The sequence below is a fragment of the Amorphotheca resinae genome (genome assembly GCF_003019875.1).
Source record: "Amorphotheca resinae ATCC 22711 unplaced genomic scaffold M430scaffold_1, whole genome shotgun sequence".
Lineage (NCBI taxonomy): Eukaryota > Fungi > Ascomycota > Leotiomycetes > Helotiales > Amorphothecaceae > Amorphotheca > Amorphotheca resinae.
The window spans coordinates 429,914-447,315 of NW_020194471.1; the positions used below are offsets into that span (position 1 = coordinate 429,914).

At 49.5% G+C, this 17,402-nt stretch overlaps 8 protein-coding genes across 8 annotated transcripts; 4 read left to right on the forward strand and 4 right to left on the reverse strand.

Annotated features, from left to right (window-relative positions):
• Positions 1-507: 507 nt before the first annotated feature.
• Positions 508-2,016, reverse strand: M430DRAFT_37985 (hypothetical protein). Its single transcript, XM_024867205.1, has 2 exons — positions 1,756-2,016; positions 508-1,698 (listed from the first exon to the last, which is right to left on the reverse strand). The coding sequence occupies exons 1-2, from the start codon at positions 1,827-1,829 to the stop codon at positions 729-731; spliced, it is 1,044 nt and encodes a 347-aa protein (XP_024724707.1). The 5' UTR covers positions 1,830-2,016; the 3' UTR covers positions 508-728.
• Positions 2,017-2,206: 190 nt separating this feature from the next.
• On the forward strand, positions 2,207-2,709 carry M430DRAFT_268437 (hypothetical protein; the record flags this gene model as incomplete). The annotated part of the gene is made up of 2 exons (XM_024865458.1): positions 2,207-2,338; positions 2,397-2,709. Coding segments are annotated over 2 exons (445 nt in total), but the record flags the coding sequence as incomplete, so codon positions are not given.
• M430DRAFT_32026 (hypothetical protein) lies at positions 2,693-5,001 on the reverse strand. Its single transcript, XM_024866093.1, has 9 exons — positions 4,692-5,001; positions 4,393-4,643; positions 4,163-4,184; positions 4,055-4,107; positions 3,839-4,003; positions 3,579-3,787; positions 3,180-3,532; positions 2,963-3,129; positions 2,693-2,915 (listed from the first exon to the last, which is right to left on the reverse strand). The coding sequence occupies exons 1-9, from the start codon at positions 4,903-4,905 to the stop codon at positions 2,892-2,894; spliced, it is 1,458 nt and encodes a 485-aa protein (XP_024724709.1). The 5' UTR covers positions 4,906-5,001; the 3' UTR covers positions 2,693-2,891.
• Positions 5,002-5,190: 189 nt separating this feature from the next.
• M430DRAFT_54743 (hypothetical protein) lies at positions 5,191-6,343 on the forward strand. The gene is made up of 2 exons (XM_024868489.1): positions 5,191-6,051; positions 6,113-6,343. Exons 1-2 carry the CDS (start codon positions 5,273-5,275, stop codon positions 6,291-6,293), a joined length of 960 nt encoding a protein of 319 aa, XP_024724710.1. The 5' UTR covers positions 5,191-5,272; the 3' UTR covers positions 6,294-6,343.
• A 187-nt stretch (positions 6,344-6,530) lies between these two features.
• On the reverse strand, positions 6,531-9,473 carry M430DRAFT_37989 (hypothetical protein; the record flags this gene model as incomplete). The annotated part of the gene is made up of 3 exons (XM_024867206.1): positions 8,522-9,473; positions 7,439-8,395; positions 6,531-7,375 (listed from the first exon to the last, which is right to left on the reverse strand). Exons 1-3 carry the CDS (start codon positions 9,327-9,329, stop codon positions 6,531-6,533), a joined length of 2,610 nt encoding a protein of 869 aa, XP_024724711.1. The 5' UTR covers positions 9,330-9,473.
• A 375-nt stretch (positions 9,474-9,848) lies between these two features.
• Positions 9,849-11,004, forward strand: M430DRAFT_92668 (hypothetical protein; the record flags this gene model as incomplete). Its single annotated transcript, XM_024869726.1, has 2 exons — positions 9,849-10,911; positions 10,961-11,004. The coding sequence occupies 2 exons, from the start codon at positions 9,849-9,851 to the stop codon at positions 11,002-11,004; spliced, it is 1,107 nt and encodes a 368-aa protein (XP_024724712.1).
• A 2,008-nt stretch (positions 11,005-13,012) lies between these two features.
• Positions 13,013-15,287, forward strand: M430DRAFT_54746 (hypothetical protein; the record flags this gene model as incomplete). The annotated part of the gene is made up of 2 exons (XM_024868490.1): positions 13,013-13,190; positions 13,248-15,287. 2 exons carry the CDS (start codon positions 13,013-13,015, stop codon positions 14,930-14,932), a joined length of 1,863 nt encoding a protein of 620 aa, XP_024724713.1. The 3' UTR covers positions 14,933-15,287.
• Positions 15,288-15,426: 139 nt separating this feature from the next.
• Positions 15,427-17,372, reverse strand: M430DRAFT_130453 (hypothetical protein). The gene is made up of 2 exons (XM_024862139.1): positions 17,351-17,372; positions 15,427-17,256 (listed from the first exon to the last, which is right to left on the reverse strand). Exon 2 carries the CDS (start codon positions 16,936-16,938, stop codon positions 15,478-15,480), a length of 1,461 nt encoding a protein of 486 aa, XP_024724714.1. The 5' UTR covers positions 16,939-17,256; positions 17,351-17,372; the 3' UTR covers positions 15,427-15,477.
• Positions 17,373-17,402: the final 30 nt, after the last annotated feature.

Sequence of the window (17,402 nt, forward strand, 5' to 3'; positions counted from 1 at the left end):
CCCCCCCCCCCCCCCCCCCCCCCCCCCCCCCCCCCCCCCCCCCCTTTTGTCTCTTTCTTTTTTTTTTGTCTCTTTTTTCCAAGACTTTCCCAACTAAACATTACCTACCTACCTACCCTATCTATATCTATGTTTAGCGATATAGTATAGGAACCTGGGCATGAGAGAGGTGAGAGGAGGGGGGGGAGATATTTGTATATATATATATATGTATATATGCGTGTATGTATCTGTTGGATGGATAGAAGGAAGGTAGGTAGGTATTAGTTTTTTGAGTAATATAGTAGATAAACAAGATTTGGATTGGATAGCTGTTGGTGCGTGGAATGAGAATATGAATAGGGGGGATTAAGTAAGTAGGTACGCTATCTGTTTTGTTTTTTTATTTAAAGTCTAAGAGGTAGAAGGGGTTGGAATGGGGGGTTAGTTTTGTGGAATGCTTTGGGGTCGTGGGGTGGGGGTATATTAGAATTATTTGTGTTAGAAGAAGGGGAAGGAGTGAAATTTGTTCATATGATGTGGAGATATTATAGTGAGTCGCCTGGGGAAGGAGGGAGTGAAATAGTTCAATTTCAGTAGACTTTTTGCTCCCATGATCGGTACTTTGAGTTAATCTTCAACTCATCCAGTTAATAATGGTCCGATGCGAAGTGCATCAGGCTGTAGATGCCCGGACACATGCCATCTAAGAAATGATTCCTCTCATATCAAGCCATATAGCGTTAAGATCACTTAATCCTGGCCCCCAGACTCCCCGTACTCAAGAACCCCCTATTCCCCATCGGACCCCTCCAAGCCAAGCTCAGGATCCCAAAGATAACCCTCCCATCCACCGGCTCCTGGCCCCTCCCCTCCTCATCCAGAACCTCTTCAACAATAAAGCAAACCTGCTGCACATCTCCGGGCATCAGCACCGGCTTCTCCATCTCCTCTCCTTCCCGCAGAACTTCCCAATTGATCCCCTGGCTCTTGAACCCTTCATTCGTCTCCAGGATTACGATTTCTAGGGTTATGATTTCTTCGCCCGTGTTCTCGAGCTGTGCTTCTAGCGCCCATTTCCTGCCCGTCTTCTTCCCTTCTTTCTTTTCTAGGGATGAAGCAGGTGCCGGGGGTAGGATCCCGGATTTCGTGCGCACGACCATACACCCTTTACACACGAATTGGTATAATTTCCTAAACGTCCTCACGCGCCCGCTCGTGGGAGTCGTTTCGGTATACGTGACCGTGACGGCCAAAACATGGGCCCCCTCTTCTTTCAAATCAAAGCTCACGACTTTCTGGAGTGATTGTCCGGGCTCTAGATCCACGCCTTTTCTCTTTTCCGCGCCCTTTTCCGGGTCCTCTTCCTCGGATGCCGCGCCCTCGCTGGGCTCGGGTCCTAAGATAAGTGGGATGGCGGTGGGTGAGGATGGGATCTTCATCTCGGCTTCGATTCGCACATTGGTGATGCTCTTGGGTGCGGTGGACCCGGGGAGCAATTCATTGTTTGCGCAGAGCGTGCAGGAGAATGTCTCTCCCACATAAGCGGAGCCGAAGGCGGGAGGAAGAGTGAGCAGTGGAGAGAGGATGAAGGGGTCGGGTTGTGAAGAGGGATAGGCAAGAGAGGCGGATGGAGGGGGGTATATGGCGGGTGAGTTGGTGGGCGAGGGGGAGGGCGTGGGGAGTGGATGTTGGATTGAGAGGGAGGGACGGGAGAGTCTGCGCGAGATGATTAGTTACTTGCATATCTCTGGGGAACCTCGAGGATTTGTTTACCGGAGCACCTTTAAAGAAACAGAATGAGGTTCTTTAGGCCCGTCAATAGTTGAACCAGTGCGCTGATGCGCCATTGTGTCCGTTCGTCAAGCCATGTATTGTGAATAAGTCGGGGAGAGTGAAGTCGCATCTGATGTCCCGCAGGATTCTGCCACTCACCGCCTTCTTATCGTGTCAGCTAGGGACTTGGGTACTTTGGGTACTTTGTGGGAAATCTTTTCAGAACATTCTACCAATCCCCGCTCCCAAGGAGGGTCAGGATGTCAAAGTGTGGACAGGAGGCAAAGGCACAGGTGGAGGGCCTGCCCCTGAAGAGGGCGGACGGCATGATTCTGGTGATGGATACGCCGAAAGGTCCTGACTAAGTGACCCTGCCCATTTCTTACCCCGTCGGTTGCGAAGCAACAAGAGATACTTTCCAGACGTTGCAATTCAACTGACGGAAATTTTCTACAGGTCGAGGTGTATTTGCAAGTAGAGATATCCCTGCCCACACAGTACTCGAAGTGTCACCAGTATTGGTCTTGGACCCGATTCAGAATGCGGATCATGTCTGTAAGACAGAGCTCTACAATTATACCTAGTAAGCCACCCGATGGTGCCCCGGAATCCTAGCAAGCCCTGACATATCGCCAACCCAGCAATTGGCCGTACACTCCGTCCGATAAGGTCCAATCCCACGACTCGCCCAAATTACCAACCACAACGCAGGCCGTCGTGTTTGGCCTCGGAAGCATGTTCAACCACTCCAATCTCCGGCAAAATGTAGGCTGGGAACGCGATTTCAAGAATCGTCTGATCACATACACGGCATTACGGGAAATCAAAGCAGGAGAGGAGCTGTGCATTTCGTATGGACCACGTCTCACGTTCAAGGACACAGAGGAAGCGGAAGCAGAACGGGACTCTGATGAATGGTCGGACTTTCAAAAAATAATCGACTTGATTGACTGAGTTTTTGTCCCGGCCGGGATAGTATCCACGCCTTATGCCAGAGACCTTGTCTATTGTACAAGAGTGAGGTATCCTGCGCGATTTTGACCGCCTGATAGATGAAAAAGCAAGCGTATGCCAGTAAGGATGATGGATCAAAAAAAAAGAAAGGAACGAATACAGACCAATATCCATTGTCTCAATCATACGCCAGGAGGCGGCGGAACCTATAGGCGTTAGTGTCTTGAACAGTCTGGCTTTTGCCCTAGCTTACATTGTTGTAGCCGGTTCCAGGTGGTGATCCTGAAGGTGGCGGTGGTGGGTTTTCGCTGGGTGGTGGTGGAGGGGCAGATCCAGGAGCACCAGGCGGGGGAGATTGTTGTTGCGCAGCCGCAGCCGCCATATACTGTTGGTAGTACTGCACGTAGGCCGCATATCCACCTATATAATGTTACTACGTTGCAAGCCTATTGCTCGACTTCGTAACTTACCGTAGGCCGCGTACGGGTCGGCGCCACCTGCAGCGCCGTAGTATTGTGCATATTGAGCAGCATAATCGCTTGCTGAGGTGGGACTGCCTGCACCAGGTGCAGTGGTTGGGCTCATGACACTACCAGGGGTGTTGGGAGCGGGAGAATTGCTGTACCCTCCGTAGCCATAAGGAGTTGATCTGTCAGGGGCACGATCTCCGTAGCCTCTCTCACCACCGTATCCAGTGCTTTGAGCTCCATATCCACGCTGGGGAGGGGGTCTGTTCTTGAATTCTTCGTATTGCTCCCTGACATTCTTTAAGAGATCAAGGCAAAGCTCCTTTGCCTTCTGGACTTCGTTCGGATCAGGTCCCCTAGTAGAATTAGTAGAGCTCCATACCAGTTGTCATAAATACTCACGCAACATGAAGGTACATAGGCTCGTCACTCTCTCGATTAGTGGCATGCTCCAGGAATCCAGAGCCGCGTCCTTTGATTTGAACACGGCATCTAGTCTCCTGTTGAATATGCTTGACATATTGCCCACCATGACCGACAACCTGAGCACGAAGATTAAAGCCGGGAAGCGGTTCGAAATCGATAGGGATCTTCTCTTCAGGCCATTTGCGCTATTCAGAATATCAGTATGGGCACCCTCCTCTAAAATAAGCGACACCTACTCTACCAAATTCATCTCGCTCGACTTGTTCTGGCTCTCTCCTACGGAAACGTCTCTCATCAACTAGATTGGGTAGTTCCTGTTTCATAAGCTCCTCAATCTTCGCAACGGCTTGCTCGAGGCCTTGTTTCGTCGTGCTCGTTACATGAAGGTAGAGAGGTGGATTCTAATTTCATTAGTGCACTCCTTCCCAATCAAGCAAAATGTGATAACTTACCGAAGGCGTAGCCATGCTCTTATCGGGGAGGTAGCTTCCACGCGTTGTGACATCTTTAAAAGTCAACATTTGCACTCTATAAAAAGTAAATTGTAGGTAATAGCGTACCAGCACCGGTTTCTTCTTTAATCTAGATGTCACGCAGCGGGAGTCAGCAGATGCCAATGATGGGTTGCAACGGTTGCTATCGCGCTTCAGGTAAGCTTGAAAGTCCTCACACAAGAAGAGCGGTGTTTACTAAGGTAGGAGAGAACAAAAGGGGATGTTGGTTATGATACGAGACTTTGTGGGAGGGAAGCCTGATATATCAGTGGAAAGCTAACACAAGGAGCATTTACCATCTTTTGTGTAGAGCCTTTGGTCAGTGTGTAACGGTTGCGCAGATCGTTAACCTCGATGTCGCGGATGTAGTCGCCATCCGCAATATACATCTCACCATTGACCGTGGTTGTGCTATTGCCTGTCGCAGAAGGTGCTGGTGAAGCAGACTTCCCTGCAGGACTCAAGGTTGATCGGATAGGAGGAACATCGACATGTTGGATACCCTTCTTAGCTTGGATCTGGGCATTGATTTTGGCCGCGGCAGCAGCTGCGAGATTGTTAGCCTCGTCACGGAAATTGGAATGTTTATCCTCACCTGCTGCAGCAGCAGGATCAATACTAGCTGGTCGCGAAGTCTCTGTACTAGGACTGCCTGACGCTCGTCCAAGAGGACTTCTGCTCCGTCTCGATTCGGATTTTCTGGCTGGAGGTGACCGCGATCGCCGATCAAATCTTGAAACTCTCTTTGGCTCCGGCTCAGTCTGATCGAAGCGCGAGCGCTTTGCCGTCCGTCGCTCTGTATCATCCATCTCGAATATGTGTGCACCTGTACGACAAATGCGGTGCGTCCGGTTCACAAACCACCGGCGCGGATCAGGACAAAAGTGGAGGTGGAAGACTCTTTGTGCTGAGGCTGAAAGACACAGGGTTTATTAAGAGCGCTGCAACTGTAGTCGGATCTCGCTTGCGACTTTTTTGCGGAGAAGGCTAAAGGACTTCCGCACCGATGTTTTTCCGGCCGCGCGGCTATAGGCGGTAATAAGTTTATCTCGCCTGCACCTGACTCACTGACCCAACTTAAATTCCATCGTCTCGATCTTGTCACTCAAGAGAGAGAGTGAGAGGAAGGGCGGTTTCACCCATATTGACCAGAAGTTGTCAATACTTCTTCTCACAATGGCTTCTCGCAGAGCAGTTCTCTCTCTGCCGCTCCGAGCGAGGCCATGCACACAAACACTCTCCGTTTATCGGCATCTGCAGCAAAGGCCTGAATCAACATCCTCTTCCACCGCAGCACTGGCATACAAGGCCCTCCACCGCCGCATCTCACCTCTCCCAACCTCAGATGCGCCTCCGGCCTGGTCAGCACAAGCAGCCGTCTCCAACATCCTCTACGAGACTCCCTCTCCCTCAGTCACACCCCCCAAGCGCCATGTCCTGAACTGCCTCGTGCAAAATGAGCCCGGAGTCTTATCTCGTGTGTCCGGGATCTTGGCAGCTCGGGGTTTCAACATCGACTCTTTGGTCGTCTGCAACACCGAGGTTGAGGATCTCTCCCGCATGACCATTGTGCTTTCTGGCCAGGACGGAGTCGTTGAGCAAGCACGCCGCCAACTCGAAGACTTGGTCCCCGTCTGGGCTGTCCTGGACTACACCGACGCGCCATTGGTGCAGCGTGAACTCCTGCTCGCCAAGATCAACATCCTCGGCCCTGAGTACTTCGAAGAATTACTGGCACATCACAGGGAAATTACCGCAGGTGGCGGAGAGGAATTGGAAGGCCATGAAGAATGGGCCGCGAAACAAGCGGAGACAAAGGATTTCCACCCGAGCAAGCTGGTCGCCAGTCAGGCATTGAGACATAAGCATGAGCATCTGAAATCCATTACGTATTTCACGCATCAGTTCGGAGGGAAGGTGCTGGATATCAGTACGAATAGCTGTACTGTAGAGGTGTAAGTTTTTCCCTTTTTCCCCTCCACATTCCTAGAATCGGAGTTCTTATTTGATCCACAGATCGGCAAAGCCAACCAGGATCGACTCCTTCATGAAGCTAATTGCTCCCTTCGGTATCCTCGAATCGGCTCGAACAGGTCTGATGGCTCTGCCGCGCTCGCCTCTCTACGGTCCCGACGACCAAGAGATCTTGAAAGAAGCTGATGACGTTGTTGACGCTAGCACCCTGCCCCCGGGATAAATATGTCGCTAATGTGGAAAATGGTTGTTTCTTCAATGGAATGGGGTTGGCGGTTTTCAATAATCAAGGTGTTCTCTGGCTGTAAAACGGGGAGAATGGATTAAAACTCTGACTTCTGCTTCTATGTATATTGTATATGGATAGCAATTCCCATTCCACGCCGTGAGCCAGCAACGCCAATTTCGTGTCATTACCCATACCCGCCTCCTATCGCTCATTGAACAAAGAACCTGAATGTCAAAGTGTAACAGTAGCGCCAATTCCTGAACCGATATACCATACCGTCTCACTCCATTGCCCAAGTCTAACGCCAAATGTCCCATTCGCGTCTAGTTTTAAAGTGCCTCCAAGAGCATTTTTAACCGCTTCATAGCCAACAGAGCCGAAAGACCAATCCACTGGCAATTTCGGGGTTTGGCTAGATCCAGGGGGAACCTTGAATGGGAGATCATAGATAATCTTCCCCACTGGTTCAGTGTGATTGTAGAAAGCAGTAGCATCGATTGTTTCGATGTAGATAGTGCTATACTGCATAGGCGAAAAGAGTATGAACTGCGCACTAGAGGAGAACAAATGGAATGTAGCGTCCTCAATGAAATGAGGCTTGCCATCGTCATCATCATCATGTTCGCCGCCTGGGCCAGGTGTTGATAGTCTGGGGGAAGGTAACGTGATTGCGAATTTAGAGAGCGCTTTGCCTAGCTCTGGCTGATGGGGAATAGAGTTTTCGTGTGTTTGAAAAGTCAGAGTAGTGTTGAAGCCAGAAATGTACTGCGATAACAATTCGCGGCCTATCTTAGCCGCTTTATTTCCGCCAAAGCTGGTTGGATCCCAAGTGGCCTCAACCAGGACGTCGGTATTATTGCCTAGAGTTAAATTGACGTTTCTGACTGTTGCATCACCGATGATGGATCCGTTATTGAGAATGTGGATGTTGAAGTAAGGGATGTGTGCTGTATATTCCGTCGGATTGGTAAAATTGATGCGTGCTTGGAGGTTCAAGGAGGTTGTGCTAGTGCTCAGGACTCTAAGGCCGCTGACCTTTGGCTTGAGATCAGCAATGTCGCCGCCCTTAGAGATAGCTGCAATATCGTCAGTTTCGGTGAGGGACGAGCTGACCAAGTAAGTAAAAACGGCAGCCTAACGTTTCACAGGAACGACCCCCTCTGCAGGCATGTCTTTGATGACGAGTTTCCCAAGGACCGTGGAAATTTCAGCGTCAACAAGCGCCGCTATCTTCAACATAACGGCTTTCCCCCCAAACAAATAGTCTTGCAGAACATCAGTAAAAACATCCTCATCTGTGATATCTAATGGTGCATTCTCGATCTTCGATTGGACCTTCAGTGCCGCGTTTCCCCCTTCCTTCGACTCTAGTCGTTCCGATTCGGCTGGTTGCCACTTTTTGAGATTGAGGACTCCAAGTTGCTGCTCTTTGTAGAAAACATTGGCAGTGGCACGTACTCTAGTAACTTTAAGGTCAAAATTCATTTCCTTTGGCACTGCAGCTATCACAACGATGTTGCCTGATATTTTGGGATTGGAATCTTCAGGGTCTGCTAATGGACTAGGCAGGCTGAAATGCGCATCGGTCAGTGAGAAATTCTTGATGAGGTTGTTAAATGTCCGTCCCGGAAATGGAACTGGCACTGTGACACTGGCCATAATTGCTGCAATCCATTCAGGGGTATCTGGAGACGGCATGCTTGAGCCGCGTACGTAGATAGTCGTGGCATTGCCGTGGATGTAATCACCAAGCAACAGATCTAGAGGTGAGGAGTGGGAGTTTGGACAGGTCTGGAGTAAAGACTTGGGTATTTCCTGGACAATACCTCCAACGCCAACTATAACGTCCGAGTAAGGTTCGATATTTATGATATCTGTTGTGGCATCGGCAAGACGAATGTGTGGTTCATCCGTCCCGCAATTCGGAACCAGAATGTCGAAGCTGAGGGGTGGGATTGTCAGTCTGATGGGATAGCTGTTCGACACTGTCAGGGACACATCTGCAGCCATGCCACGATGGGCAGGCGGTGAAACAGGGACCTCTCGGAAGTTCATCCGTGTAATATTATAGTTAGGAATTGATGGTATATCGTTGCCTTGATACAGCATTAGCCAAATGTTCACTGTAAGTGCCATGGTTCCCAAGCAGGGGAGTTCCATTCATCAAACTAGTGATTTTTCTCCAAAATACAAGGAGGCAAAGGAACGGTAGAGGGATTGACCTTCAAAAGTGAGTGATTCTGAGAATTCTTGAGACCCAAGGGAAAGCAGTCCCGACTTCAGGTCCACACTAGCTTTCCCCGTGATTCGGACTTTATCAAGACGGCCTTCGAGCCAGTCATTAGCCACTCGTCGAATGTCTTCCATATCCCCAGGCTCCAATGCCGTAAGAAAATCAATGGCATTGTTATGTCCATTCCGTATGTCGACAGCAATTCGTGGCACAGCTGCCGTGCCAATCAAGACATTCCCGTATTCCGGCAGGTAGACCTGGATTGTTGATGGCTTGGTCTCCACCTCACGAGCGACCCAGGTACCAAAACGTCCAATATTCCGCACAGCATTGTTCTTGACCCTCGACGCATCCATCCGGAAAACTGCCTGTACTCTCGCTGTGACCCCGGTAGAGGTAAAGTTATGTATTGATAGCTTTGTTGGTTCGACGACAAGGGACTGTTTGGCATACTCCTCGATGGCCGCCGGTGCAAAGAATCCACCCGCGATGATTGATAGCATGACAAGTCCAAGCACACCAACCGCAATGAAAGTTGGCCATCGTCGGTCGCCTTTCGTAGGTTTAATTGACGAGCCTTGACCATTCTGTATTGATCGTAATGATGTGGCCGCTGGAGAAGGTATTCTGCGCCGCTCATCCTCGTCCTCATCTTCTGTAGAATTGTATCGAGGAGCACTGTCTGTTCGCGATAATAAAGGCGTATTTTCGTGGGATTCGTCCGAGTTGCGTGACTGTGTTGATGGCGGCCGTTCTGAGCCGCCAAGCAGCGCTGCTGCTTCTGGGTCGTCCGTCATTGTCACAGCTGGCCGCACCAGGACGGAGGAGGGTGACGCCCAGGGCGATGAGAGTTGTAAGGATGAGGTATTGTTAGGTTGGTCGGTGATGAAGGCCAGAAGCAGCTGGCGAGCCTGGAACGCGACGCTGGAGAGGTTGTGAAGGTTAGGTTGGCTTTCTGACCTATACGCACCTTATCATAGGCAGGTATTATAAGGTAGCTCCAGGCCACGCTACGCGAAGCGGGGTGATTGGCGCCGATGACCTCGTCCCTGCTCCCCTGCTGCTGTGCATGGCCCGTCAATTGGACGGTGAGTCAAAAATCTATAGCCATATATATTATATATACTTTTTCACCCATTGTCGCCTTTGCTTTCTCGTTTTGACCTTACAGGATTGAGGATTCTCTGCACAAAGGTATTCTTAGCTATTTCCAAGTCTTTCTTACAGTATTTCACTTGGAGTGTTCTTCCAATTGTTTTGTCTACGACCGATTCTCTCGTCCTCTTTCTAATTGACCTAATTGACAGACCTTCAAGATGCCACCCACTTCCACTCTACGACCCGCTCGAACAGCACTCCAATGTCTATCCAAAGCGCCAAAACGCTGCTACTCCTCGCCTTCAACACCTCCGACCTCTCCATTCGCGCCACGACATCTCCTCTCCATCGCAGATCTCACACCCGCTGAATTCACCACTCTCGTCCGAAATGCCTCGTCCCACAAAACATCCATAAAGTCTGGGTCGATTCCCAAGAGCCTGCTAGGAAGCTTGAGTGGCCAAACGATAGCTATGATGTTCAACAAACGCTCCACGCGAACTCGAGTCTCCACCGAAGCCGCCGTAGCAACAATGGGCGGCCATCCTATGTTCTTGGGGAAGGATGATATCCAGCTAGGAGTCAATGAAACGCTATACGACACCTCGGTGGTGATTTCAAGCATGACGTCCTGTATGGTTGCGCGAGTAGGACCGCACTCCGATGTTGCGGATCTTGCGAAGCATTCCAGCGTGCCAGTAATCAACGCCCTATCCAATGATTACCATCCTCTGCAAACCATCGCCGACTTCCTCACCATCTATGAAGCATTCCCATCGTCGTCCCCTCGCATCTTATCTGGGGTACCGAGTCTTGGTTTGGAAGGAATGAAAATTGCGTGGATTGGAGACTCGAATAATGTTTTGTTTGACCTTGCGATCGGTGCAGTGAAGTTGGGTGTTGATATCTCGGTCGCCAGTCCCAAAGGCTATGAAATTCCCCAACGCATGCGGGAGGTTATACTTTCTGCAGCTGAAGGCGTCACGAGCCCGGGAAAGCTGACTGAAACGAATGTGCCGGAAGAAGCAATCAAAGACGCTGATATTCTAGTAACGGATACGTGGGTGTCGATGGGGCAGGAGGAAGAATCGGCCAAGAGACTGAAGGCTTTTGCTGGATACCAGATTACGAATGATTTGGCGAAGAGGGGTGGTGCGAAGCACAACTGGAAATTCATGCATTGTCTACCAAGACACCCAGAAGAAGTTGCAGACGAGGTGTTTTACAGTCCCAGGAGCTTGGTATTTACCGAGGCGGAGAATAGGCTTTGGGCTGCTATTTGTAAGGTCTTCTTTATCTCCCCGAAGATACATCTACTAACATCTTGCAGCTGCTCTGGAGGCATTTGTGGTAAACAAAGGAAAGATCGCTTAGATGGATGACAGGTCCTGGGTAACAAATATAATAAGTAAACCAAGTGACAATCTCTCGATCTCGTGTTATACGAAGAGCTGTATGGGTCTATATCGCATATTCAGGAGGCCCTTACAGATGTATATTATGAAATACTCGTAATTCCAAGGAAGCTGCAAGCATCCCTCCGCTTCAGTTGCGAGACCCCCCGAGAACTTTTCTCACTCAGACTTATTCATTATTTCGGCAGCTTTTCAAGTCCTCATGAGATTGGTTTTCAAATCCTTCGATGCCGGTTTCACGACCAACCTCCAGCGTCTGGCTCGCTGCTCGAAACGATTCGAGTCTGAAGTGACATTGATGCACAGAAAACACGTACATGCGCATACCAATGATCAAGAACTGTCAAAGCAACACATCACAGCATCAGTAGACCACATCCTAGAGCTCGCAGCGAATGCCACATCTGCTTATCAAGGTCAGTTTAACTACACATCAACCTGATTCAGCTAACCACTATCCAATTTAGATGAGCGTGCTTCGATCTTGAGCTGGCTTTGCCCGGATAACTTTTCTGGACCTTTCCATAGCGCATCTACAGATGTAAATACAGAGCTGGATTGAATACCAGATAGTATCGCAGACATCTTCAATATAGTGGGAAATTCGAATTCAATGGAGCATCCCTCTCTGTGGCTGGAGTTGATAATCGATCCCCTTGAATAAAATTGGACAAATACTGGCTGTCTCCACTTGTGATAAACAATAACTTCAAGCGGCACACATCTTGCTGCTTGAGAAGGCAGTTGAAAAAGAAGAGGACAGAATCATTTGCACTACCGACCTCACTAAGATATTCACAATTTTGGAAGGCCCAAATATTGGACTTGGAACTGAAGCTTCTGAAACTCCTTTCAAGCGACCGCTCAAAATTGACAATGCCTGTTAGATCCAGAGGTACTATGCCATCCTCATCTTCAGGCGGGAATAGCTGTGGAAGAAAAAATGACCAATGAGAGGAAATCCCTTTGGGCCAAGGGCGTCAATAATGTAGATGAGATCTGTGGCCAAATATCACTCCATGGTGAGGGCAACGAACCGTCTAGGAGACAATGGGTCATTCTAGGTATACTCGGCGCATCGTCAGCCATCAATCAGCAAATTGAACTTGTATGTGAAAGAGACGGAGGAAAGCCAAAGATGTGAACGTGGTAACAAAGGGAGTAGCCGTTCACGTGACAATAACCTTATATCTGAATCTGAGATTAGTCATTTCTTCCAGATGCTCTTAGGTAGAATTAGTGGCTGAGAACCCTCAACAAACACACCAGCAAACAATCCAAGCCCGCGTAGCTCAATCGGTAGAGCGTCAGACTCTTACTTAAGAATCTCTTCAGTTCAATCTGAAGGCTGCGGGTTCGACCCCCGCCGTGGGCTCAATTCCCACTGGCTTGCTTGGAATAATCTTTTTGCTTCTTTTTTTTTTCTCACCCTCAACTCTCCCCTTCCTTTTACTTAGAATAGAATACCCCATTCCCCCTTTTCGCGTGTTCCTTTACAGGTATGCGCATCATAGCGGTGTTCCCAACCTTAGGTGAGTATTCTGGAGGGTTTAAGTTCAATTTCTCCACAACCACCTAGTTTTTTGCACGTTCTGCTTTTGTTTCTTTTGTATTGTACGTTCAACGTTGCCCTGTGAGCCTGCTGGGCCCAAAGCAGGTTGCTGTGAAATTCCAAGATGAGGTTAGGAGGCCGGTCTCAACCTTGGTACCAGCAAACTAAATCACTTCAGCCCTTACTTACCAGCCCTTATCAACAACCTCGATGGTTTTCATGAAATTTCACATTTTCTTTTATCATTTTGTGTTTTCGTTTTTGGTTTTCTCTGTTGCAATCAACAACAGTACGCACAAACGTTTTGCTCTTCGTCCGACTTTGTTCTCCTTCATAAAGCAGCAGGCCAGTTATCCTGCTTGGCTTGCTGCCACAGGTCTCTTCTGTATTCGAAGATTGGCCATCTTGAGATAAGATGTGGTCCAGAGAAATATTCCGTTGCTTTGTGATTCTCATCGCCGCTGAGGCCCAGCTTGGTTTTGCCGGCCCCGCAGGCTATGTTACACTTATTAACGCAACCCCTTATGACTGGAAGCTGACCTCCATACGCCAATATCAAATGGAATATGGGTTTCCAAGTATCATTACTGCAGGTGAGTAGACTCGAAGTTGGATTTTGATCACTAAAGACGTATCTAACTTTTGCATAGGAACTTGCCATGAGCAGTATATCGAGTTCAGAAAAGACGTCCCGGGTGACGTTGCAGAGGCCGTCTATTCTCTCGTCAATGCTCCCAGTATTGCTTCTTTCAGCATTCAAGCTAGACATCAAGGTCATGGGCAGGTCGTAGTCCAATACCGCGACACCTTGTCGTCCCTCAACAATCCAGTAGGATCCAGGATCGACCTTGGCTTCGAACCAAATGGCGTATCATTATTTGTTCTCTCCGGGTCAGGAATCGGCTCCCCATTTGTCTCTAGCAATCCCCCGACGGACTGGATGCAACAAACCTTCGCATTCATCGGTTCGAAGAGCTTGAGAGAGATTGCCTTACCTGCTAGTCATAATGCTGGCATGAGCCGACTCACCGGTTACTATGGCGGAATTGAGCACAACACCCTCACTCAGTCTGTGGGTATCTACCGGCAAGCTGAGAATGGCGCTCGCCATTTCGACATCCGCGCTGTCTATCGCCATGGAAAATTTTACACCGGTCACTTCTCTAAGTTCCTTGGCAGTAACGTTGGCGGAACTGGGGTGAATATCGTCGACATTGTACATGACCTCAACCGCTTCACCAGCGTCTTTCCCGGAGAACTTATCATCTTGGATATCAGTCACGACATGAACATGGATAGAAATTCTCGACACTTTACTCCATTGGAATGGCACAGGCTCTATCAAGTCTTAGACGGACTGGTGGATCTATGGGTGCCTCCGTCTCCCAACCTGCCGGACGACTTATCAACTCTCCCGCTTTCATTCTTTATTACACCCGGCTCAAGATCTGCCATTATCATCCGGCTCCCTGATCGGGCACCCCTACCTCTGCCACAGCAAGAATTCGCTGCACCTAGTGTTCAACCATGGGGGATAAGCAGCGACGAGGGCGATGAATTATCATTCAAGGGAGAGCCACCGACCTTTATCCCAAGAATCCTGCACCACACAGCCTTCATTCACGAATACGACCTACCCATAACAGGCTCCTACTCCAACACCGAGAAGCCGGATTATCTATCCAATGACCAAATCCGCAAGCTGAACCAGCTTCGCCCCTCGCCCCAGGACCCCATATTCATGAGCGTTTGGACTCTCACTGAACGCTGGCTACACATGTTAAACGTCGCCAACCCCGCGCACTCGATCATCGGCGGCGCAGCTGCTGCTCAGCGGGCCCTATTCCGAAACCTCTGGCACGCGCTATCCAAGACCACCTACCCAAACCTAATCCAAGTCGATGACATCCACGACAAACAAGTATTAGCACTGGCTATAGCCATCAACAACCACTTCGCCAACCCCATCACATCACCTCCAGCCCGCCGCGATACAATTCCCGGCCCTGACGCCAAGCCGGCTGCGCAGAAATGCTCCTGGTTCGACGCGTGGGCGCACTGGTGGAACTTCTACCCCGCGGACGAATGCCACGATCCCCGAATCTTCAGGAACATGGCCAAGAATGCTCAAGAGCTCGCTAAACAATGGGCGGCGAAAGCGAGGGCGGATGAGGAGGCGAGGATGAGAAAACAGGCGGCTCAGAAGGCTGTAAAGAAGAAGAAGACTTTTTCTGCCAACGGAACGCGGAAAGCTCCCGCGAACTGTCTTGCTGGGAACGTCAGAAATACCACGGCACGGCTGCGGGCTAGAGCGGGTTGTGTCCAGTTTGATTGATGGGCTTTGATACTGTGTTACTAGCAGTGGCTTTTATAACTGGGACGGGTGTTATGTACCTCTTGGGCTGAACTGGATTGGAGTTTTTTATAGCCGCTGTACGGTATTACATATCTCATGGTGTTGATATTGGAATGTATATATTTAGTCTTAAAAAAGGAACAGGGGGTGGGGGGGATGTCTGTGTCCATTTATATTACTATGTAGAGGTCTGCGACGGAGATGCTTGAGGAAAGATCTGGATTTGCTTAGTACCATGGCATCGCGCTCTCTATCGGACTTAGCTGGACAACTAAAAATTGGTTTCCGTACAGTATCCTAAGGAGAGAGACGGCGTGAGGGCCAAGGAAGAAGGGGCTGCACAGTCGTCCAAAAAGATTTATTTCCAATATAATTTAGAAGTAGCTAGGGGGGATCTATTGTTTTGCGCCGAAACACCATGCCATGCTCATCGAGTCTCATGCTCTATAAACCATACCCAATTATATGAATGTACAAGGGATCAAATCATGTCTGGTTTCAACATCGTTATCAGTTAATGCTCATTATAGAAACATCCAACTGAGCACCACCAGTACAAGACCAAACGTCGCGCTCCGCCCTGCAGTTTCCAACTTCATGGAACCGCTAGTCGGGAGACCGCAGCAGGTCCGGTTATACGTGACGTTGTTGTACATCGCTGCTACCTCGAAGACGGAGCCGTTTCCAACGTTGTAGTAATCTACGTTGAGGAACTTGGGGGGGAACCCCCACATATTCTCGCAATTCTGAGTTGAGCTGCCCAGAGATCCATAACCAGTAATATTATTGGTGATGTTCAATAATGGGAAATTCGGCACTAAAAGGCTGTTTCCCAAGATGTTGATATCATAGTTAAGGTTGTGGTTCATGAGGTACATGCGATTTTTCGCATCTTGCGGGGAGAGGTTTGGTGGACGTTGGACAGTGCAGGGGAATGAGCGGTCCGTGGGATCAAAGGGCGTCTCCCACATCTGAGAGAATTCGTCCATTATCCACGGCACCGAAGTTTGGTTTGCTTGGTAGTCCATAAAAAAGAGGACTCGCTTGCCAGTCAGGATGAATTGGGAGAGAGTTGGCCAGTCATCGATTCCCATGGGGATCTTGGGAGGTGTGTACGCAAACTTTACCAGCCCGGTCTGCTGGAGGAAAGGTACAAATTGTTCAACGGGCTTATAGTCCCCATTTCCAATCAAAATTGTGACAACGTCAAAGGGATGACTTGAAACCCAGTTATATACCAACCCTAGATACTCAGTGATAGGGCCGGCATCGAGCACATCGCAAGATGTGTGGCAGAAGTGTGGGACACTGCCATTGAAGTGTACCTGCCCCTGCAAAAGACGAATTCCGTCGTTGAGTTGCGCCGTAACGCTGAGATCTTGATTGGCAGCTGCATTGCCAGATTTAATGAAGGGGGAGTTGTGTGCAGAAACCTCGGTAATGTTGCCGTATTTCCGCGTGCAGAATTGAGGGTAGTTATTGCAAGTCGCCGACGGAGCAGGTTGGGTAGAGGTAGAGGAAGTGGAATTCAGGGTCACGGTGGAAGTTGCGGAGAATGAACCCGAGAGAAGCAATTGTGAGGTTGTTGGAGCTGTTGTCGAGGAGGTTACATTGCTGGTTGTCTCCTCAGTGCTATAGCCAAAAATCGTTGTTGACCCCAGAGTTGTAGTCTCTGTTGTTGACCCGCTGGTGATTGTAGAAAGGATCGCGGACGTTGTGATTGCAGAGGACGAAGTCGTGAACTCAATGGTGATGGTCGAGGAGTAGGATATATAGCTTCCTGTAGGAGTTGCTGGCTCAGAAAGCCCACTGGTCGGGACCGTTGAGCTACTGCCTGAACTTGACCCCGAACTCGAACCCGAAGTTGAGGCTGAACTTGATGTAGTCGAAGTCGAGCCTCCCCCCAGAATCAAATCTGAAGTTGCCTGGGCATTTGCGGCGACGGCAAAGAGGCTGGCATATGGAAGGAGACGTGTGTACAGCATGACTGCGGTGGTGGTATGAGCGTCGCAGAGTCTCGACGATATCGAGAACGACCACCTCCGCAACACCAGTCAAGGCTCAGGCAGCGGGATGGGCAGAGAAGTTTTGATGATAGAGCCAAGAAAATTGCATGTAGAGCGAGCGGCTATGACGTTGGAGAAGTCGACAGACCGACCCGGCACGTTTAGGCCCCTGTACTGCTTTGTCTTGCCTTAGGTGCTCCCGCGTTGTAGCCAGGGTCCAGGGTGCTATCCTTTGTACATATGCAGTTGTGCAGTTAAGCAAAGATGAGCGTAGTCGTAGTCGTAGTCTCGGACAACCTGCTCTATGTTAGGATTGCCCTTCGCAATACAGAGCTTAAGCCTATTGCGGTCGCAACACCAAGGGCTTGAACGGAGGAAGTAATAGACTCACAAGTAGTGCTGACACGGTGCTCTGAAGCAAGAAGCAGTACGCGTCCCCAAGG